At 38.0% G+C, this 7,443-nt stretch overlaps 1 protein-coding gene across 1 annotated transcript; it reads right to left on the bottom strand.

Annotated features, from left to right (window-relative positions):
- On the bottom strand, positions 1–2,508 carry b9d1 (B9 protein domain 1; the record flags this gene model as incomplete). The annotated part of the gene is made up of 7 exons (XM_079253033.1): positions 2,369–2,508; positions 2,164–2,232; positions 1,406–1,514; positions 1,177–1,273; positions 989–1,051; positions 367–434; positions 1–155 (listed from the first exon to the last, which is right to left on the bottom strand). The coding sequence occupies exons 1-7, from the start codon at positions 2,429–2,431 to the stop codon at positions 1–3; spliced, it is 624 nt and encodes a 207-aa protein (XP_079109159.1). The 5' UTR covers positions 2,432–2,508.
- Positions 2,509–7,443: the final 4,935 nt, after the last annotated feature.

Below are 7,443 nucleotides of genomic sequence, written 5' to 3'. Positions count from 1 at the left end.
TTACATGTGTGCTCTTTCCTCTGTTGACCATTCTGACGTGGCAGACTCTAAGTTTAATGGGACTGGTGGTCCTGTGTCGTAGCCCATCCTCTTCATGTCTTTAGTCATGATATTAAAGGAGATGGTAACAAAGCCTTGGGAACGAACTCTTGTCACTGCAATGCCAAAATAACACATTTAATTCAGCAAAATGTAGAAAAAAAACAAAAGCATTATACAGATGTAATGTTTAATGGGTGTAGTCAGCGGTTTCACTTTAGCATGTAATTTGTCCCTGACCTGAAAGGATGAAGATAACATTACAACTAGCATTTTGCTGTCAGTACTCTGAAGAACCAGATACTATATGTACACAGCAGCACACACCTTCTCTGCCTTCACCCTGCGCCACTACTTTAGGGTCCGTGTACTCAGGCCGCCGTCCCAACAGCCAGCTAAAAAAAGAGTAAAGTGTTTATAAAGTACACAAAAATGCAACTAATGATGCAAATGAACTGTCACCCTGAAGTGATGCTTAGTATGCAGAGGGTTGAATTGTCAGCATGAGTGTGAGATTTTAAGACAATTAGAAGATGAAACCTTAACAAAGTTGCAAGGCTTAGCATAGTTTATGGAGCTCATTGAGGTCAGCCTTGAATGTTTATCCGACTTCAAATGTTGCTTTAAACCCCTGTTTAGGTAGCTTGATTTTCTGATCCTGAGTGAACCGTCTCACAATGTTTGAAGAGTTACTATTTGTAAAGCTCTATGTTGATCTGCTGACCATCCTTATGACAGCTTTACACCTGTCCTACTGGTCCTGACAAGTCAGTTACATGATTCAGCATATTTAATGTTACTAACAGCCCTTTGTGTATTCTTTCTCACACTGATGACAATAGCAAGCATACAGAGCAAATATACCCTCGATTGGAGTTCCATACACACAGAGAAGTATTATGGAGTGGCTGCTCCCCCCTGCAGGCATAAGCCATGAGGCACATCTCACCCTGTGAACTTCTGCAGTCTCCACGTGGGCTCAGGAACAAACATGGGGATGGTTTTTGTATGTCTGAGAAGTAAAAACACATTTTACTTGTTAGCATCTCAATTTGAAATTAATACATTAAACCAAATCTAGTTAGAGTTTCAATCTAGGAATGATAAAAAGGTTTAATAGATAAAAGGAACACTGACTGTCCGGGTGTGAAGGGGACATATGTTGCCCCGTAGCCCCTCACCACATCGTTGCCAAACACATCTGGTCCATAAACACTAACCACAAGCTGAGGCCCTGGAAAATAAAAGAGGCATAAATTATTACTTTAAAACATCTGATTTCTGCTTGTTCTGGATATTTTGAACATCCAGTTAAAAATATTATGGCTACTAACCAAACAAATATTTGTATGAGGAAAATACTCACAGCCAGATGGGTTTGTGCTCTTAAACGTTATCTCCAATGGAAAGTTCCAGATTAATTTGTGTGAATGACTGCTTTTACAGGTTATCTGAGTAATGCCTTCTTCCAACCCCTGAAAGGACAGAAGCACACAGAAAACTCAAAATGAAAACTGGTCCAACCAAACATATTGTATGTGCTCAATGTCAGCTTTATTTATATAGCACATTTAAAAGCAAACGGCCATTCAAAACACATACAGTTGTACTCCTATGTATTCATACCCTTTCATTAAAAAAGGTTGAATTTACAACAGTCACTCAAATAACTGGAGACTTAAAAAAGGAACAATAACTAAAAAATTTTTTAAATATAATTTAGTAATATAAGACACAGTTTTTTCATTTAATTGAGTTAAAGAAAGAAAAAAAAGACAAACAAACAAATTGATCCTGGACAAATTAGAGCACTTTTCTGTTTAACAGTGGGACAAAATATCTGTCAACAGGTGCAGAAGTCTGACTGAGAAGAACAGACTATGGTAAACAGGTGAGTCTTAAGACGAGCTTTTAAAACATTAAAAGCCTCTTTGCCGAGCCTTTTAATGTTTTAAAAGAGTAAAGAGTTCCACAATGTTCATTACACAGTGATAACAACATAACATGACACTCCTAGTCAGTTCCACAGCGTTCATTACACAGTGAAAATACTCCTTGTAATTTCTATATCAGTAAGTCCATTAGATGATTATAAGGCAAACAAGCCATTAGCCATATTCTCACCGTGGTGGGAGCCCAGTCGTGGCCGTAGACGAAACAATATTTGCAGTACAAGCTGTCATATTCTGGAAACTGTAATAAAAGAAAAAAATGTATTATAAAGTAAAACAAACCAAATGTGTAGTGAATAGTTTTAATACCATGCTATAGGGGTTGCTAATGTTAGCTAGAGAGTGAAAAAATAGAGTCACGAAGCCAAAAGACTCACGTTAGCGCCTTCTATTTGTCCATTTACTGTCAGAAGAAATACAGAAGTGGTGCTTGTAGCCATTACGGTTTTTATAAAAGTCAATTCTACGAGTTTTTACTAAGCTAATAATGTTTGACCTGCATTGTCGGAGCCCGTTTCTAAGGCAACGTTTGTTCTTTTCTACGGCTGCCTGCGTGGATCAAAATATGTCGGCGCGAACGCCCAAAAACGTGATGCGTTAATCGCAATGTCCACGAGGAAGCGACAGTGTATCAAAAGCTTTTATATACAGTCTGGTACAGACCAACTATGTGGTGGTCCCAGGTCAAGCTGGTTTTGTTAGAGCATGCACACGACTACAAATAAGGAAAAGAGAAAAAGGAAAAGCAATACAATGAGGAATAAAGTTTTCTTGTGTTTCAATTGCAAAAAAAAAAAAAAAAGCAAAATAATATTTGAGATTTGTGTAATCAGTTCACTAAAAGGCAACAAAACAATCCATTGAATCGTAATCTGACCATCTTGGCAAAATGTGACTAAGTACAAGGAAATATGATATGGTCTTCAGCGCTCATAAATACTCGTAAGAGTCTATGAAATATCTATAAAGCTCTGAGTTAAAAAATGCAGCATTATTTAAAGGTGCTGGACTTAAAACCAACAGCTATCATGGCGAGCAAGATCTAGTACCGAAGAAGAAACAGTACAGAGACCCTGACATGTTCAAGATGTGTGTAATTTGCACTTCTCACTTCAACTGGCTCCAAACTATAAAATACAGACTGAGACAAGCTTAGAAAAATTAGTTGATAATCAATAAGTACAATCAAGGTTAGAACTGTGGGCAAAATCTTCAAAATTATAATGAACAGCAAGAGAGTGTTAATCTTCCGGAAGCCCCAACAGGGACTTATATCAAGACTTTCACAGGGGCAATAAAGCCAATCAGGATGATGAAGTCAATTTATCACACAAAGACGTTTCACATTGTAACACTGTTAGGAAACCAAATAACTTATACCTAAGTGGTTGACAGTTTCTACTGTTGATTACTTTTCTTTTTGCTCTTGTTCACACACTGTGTCTGCAGGAACGTAAAAGGTTCCTGAAAGTAAAACACTTTTGGATTGTTTCAGTCTGTGGTTTCCAATGTTGCACATGAGCAGGTTTTATGTTCTGGTGTGTAAGATATAGGAATACTTCATACCAGATATACCAAATTGTTGTTGCTATTCATTTTATTGCAAATGCATTTGCTTAGAAAAAACGTGCAGCATATAACCCATATACAGCATATACAGTGTTTCTCAAATGGGGGTTAATTTACCCATTTGGGATACTTGGGACTACAAGAGAAAATTTAAAAAAAAAAAAAAAACTAAAAAAAAAACAGAGCGATGACTTGTTATATTTTCTACCTTTCTTGCTATCAGATTGCAGTTTGTTGCCAGTTGAGGTGCTCATGATTAATACACAGATGTGGGAAAGTACACGTATGTACATTTCAAATAAATTCTAGATATTAAAAATTTAAAATCATATATTAAATACTGTATTTGTCAGTTCCAGATATGTGTGAATGAACATTTTGTGATTGTGAAGATCCATTGTGATCTGTAAGTTGTAATTAATTTGTAAATGTAAAAATATACATGTAATAAAATTATATATAAAATTAAATAAAAATGTTTATAGCGATAGGATATAAAGTAGAAATACAATAAAATCATATATTTAATGTATATAAAGTTACTAAAATGCATTTATAAATATATATGTAACCAGTGCCACCTGGTGGGTGGAGGCTGCCTCTCTGAGTTTATAAAAGTGTGAGGAAGTGCCAGGTGTTTTTGAGGCTGGTGAGGAGGTGAGCCTCATGTGGAGAGTGAGCTTGTGTGGCCATACAAGATTTTAAAGAAGGTACAACCTGTTTATGGCTTCGCTGTGTGGGGGCACCGACGTGGCAGTTGCTGAATGGGTTTTTTTTTGTCACTGTTTCCTGCTGTCCTAAGATTTTGGTTTTGTTATAGTACTTAGTCCGCCTGGCCTTGCATGGCATACTGAACGGTATTGGATTATCAGCTGTGAGGCGGACTAACTATTTTTGTTATCTTCATTTAATTTTCTTTTGTTTATTTGGAGTACTCCCACCCCCTCCCCCCCCCCAAATCTGAGGGTTGGTCTTCACAAGTGAGACTTGCAGTGTTAGCTGATTGATGTGCTTCGTGGTGCCACGTTTGGTTTGTTCTTCAGGGTTCTGGATATGCTGGGGTTATTTGGAAGTGTATGACCAGTCTGGGTTAAATTGAAGTGGGATTTTCTCTTAAGTCTCTGTTAATAAAATTGCTTGTTTGTTTAAATACCGAGTTCTATGTTTATTCTTAGTTATTCCTGCAACATATACATTTCATCAGTTTTATAAACAATTTAAAAATAAAAATTTAAAATGTATTTAAAAAATGTTTTTAGAAAAATAGTGCTTTTTTTTTAAAAAATAAAATCCCAGTATGTAATTAAACATAATACAATATTTTTAAATAGAATACATAAAATAAAATTTCAGAGTAGACAAAATAAAATAATAAAAATGAAATGTGGAATTGACAGAGCCAAAACTCTGTTGCTTATGATGTTTTCTAAAAGCATAGTTTATTATATATGCATAGCTTAATGATGTAACTTGTACTTTACGCTAAAACAAATTGAAAATGTGGAGTTTTTGCCTTGTTTAGGTGATTAAGCTGTTATTTTTCCAGCTCAACCACTTGATATCAAATTGGATTGAATGTGGCTCCTGAACCTAAATGGAAATAAACACCCCTGGTTTAGGGGTTAAAAAAGATTTTTTTTAATAAGGGCTACAGTAATGAAAACTTTATGGGAACCACTGGCCAAAGACACTGCTAATCACCTTCCTTGCCCTTACGTTTCATTGCGCCATCTTTTTATAACAGCAGCCATGTAGTGGAAAATAAATTGCTCCAGAGCAGGTGACCAGGGAGGTCTGGGTGTAAACACGCTTCTCATCTGATTGCAATTTGTGCTGTAAGGTGTCATTACACACTCTGGACCTTTGGGTTGTTTTAGGACCTCTGGGTTTCAAATCACACAATTCAACTATACTGCCCTGGAAATGGCTTCATCTGTCCAATTAAAGCCCCCCCTCCCAAATAGTTGTTAAAACATAAAGTAGCTCTTAAACTGTGAATATAATGTTTCAGTATATCGCTGATAATATTCAACTCTGCAAAATACTTTTCTCTAAAGGCCAATTAATTGTGACGAGCACAAAGTACTTTCATATCACAAATTAAGTAAACAGAGCAAAGACTAAACCACAACATTTAAACTCCCAACTTGCCTGCAGGTAATACATTATCTAGCTGGGGATCCAACGTGGTCTTCTTGGATGAAGTGATTGCAGATGCTGAGGCTTGACGTTCTCTGCTGCTTTACAACACTGAAGAAAAACATTACAAAATACTGAAGCAAAACAATAAATAAAGTCTAACTTTTAATTAGATGTTCTCATACTGTCACATAGTTATTGTTATAAATATGTGCCGTCTCTAACTTATTTCTCCATTTTCTGCAGGTTGTACATGTTGTTCTGTCTTTCCTGTCCTCTCCTCCCCAACCAGTCGAGGCAGATGGCTGCCCTCCCCTGAGCCGGGTTCTGCTGGAGGTTTTCTTCCTGTTAAAAGGGAGTTTTTTCCTTCCCACTGTCGCCTCGCGTATGCTCAGGATGGGGGATTGGATCAAAGTCATGATTCGATGCAATGATTTGGTTTCTATTATAGGATATGGATGAATTGGCTCGAAATAAAGAGCCCTGTGACAACATTGTTGTGAAGAGGGGCTATACTAGTAAAGCTGAATTGAATATTTTGTTGCTTAGATTTCAGTGGGAAAAATCAGCGGTTTCCATCAGCTTGCTCTCCGTCTGCCACCTACATTTCTTTCTTTTCCCTCGTGTCTACATTTATCCTGCTGTCAGACACCAGACACTCCTCTGAGTTTCTGTCCTTTACAGAAGCTCGCTCTGCTTTCTCCTTTACTTTACTTCTTTTTCGTTACTTCTCTTTTCTATGTTTCTGACTTTAGCTAACTACTCCACTCTTCTGTTTGTGCCATGCATCTGGCTGCCATTTGCAATTACTCACCGTGTAGCAGAGAGCTCTTCATCTGGTCCTCAACTCACTGTCCTGCAGGTTTTAGATATTTCCCTGCTGCAGTGCACCTGACAGGCCTTTTTATTTGAGAAAAGTCTGATGTAGCAGGGAAACCTCTTAAACCTGCAGGACAGTGGCTCACGGAGACGGGAGTTGGAGATCCCCGTGTCAGCTATGCCAGGTTGTGTTCCCTGCAACCGCTTGCAGCGTTTATTTCCTACATAACATTCTTAACTGAGCATCCGTTTTTCATCTTTTGCCATTCTACTGGACTTCCATGTCCTCACCACTGCTGTATCAAATAACCCCCCCCCCCTTAGGGAATTTTACTTGTCTGTGTCCTGTCTTCCGCTTCTCCATCTCTGTTAAAAAAGGAATCTCCGTTTTTTTTTTTAAATTTATTTATTCTTTCATGCCTGTACAGTTTTTTTTTTTTTTTTTTTTTAAATCATTCTATGTCCTCCTTCTCTGCTGCATATTTGAGTATTTTTCTCCAAGCCCTTGGCCCACACCACTACTCCCGTCACTTTTCATCTTCCTCCCAGCATCTCCCTGTCCCTCCTTTTCTTCCACCCACTATTTTACTGTCTCTCCTTTTTCTCCTTCTGCCAAATTAGGCTCTTTTTGTTTCCCCACCTCCTGAATTCCATCTCATTTTCACTGCTTTGGCTCCTTCTGCCAACATTATCCTCTTGTTTCCTCTCATCGTCCAAGCTGTTTGTTTCTCCATCCCCCTGCTTGCAGTTTCAGTAGCATCCTTGCCTCATTCCTGTATCTCTTTTTCTCCTCTCTGCCATTCACATTCCTGTCCCTCTTCTTTTCCTCCTCCATCTCCCAAGACCTCCTTACTCCTGCCAAATGCCTGATTTAGGGTCAGCCAGCAACACGAATGGCGGCCCATTTATAGATGTTGCAGGGTGG

Source organism: Telmatherina bonti (assembly GCF_933228915.1).
Source record: "Telmatherina bonti genome assembly, chromosome: 14".
Lineage (NCBI taxonomy): Eukaryota > Metazoa > Chordata > Actinopteri > Atheriniformes > Telmatherinidae > Telmatherina > Telmatherina bonti.
This window is presented reverse-complemented; position numbering and strand designations above follow the sequence as displayed.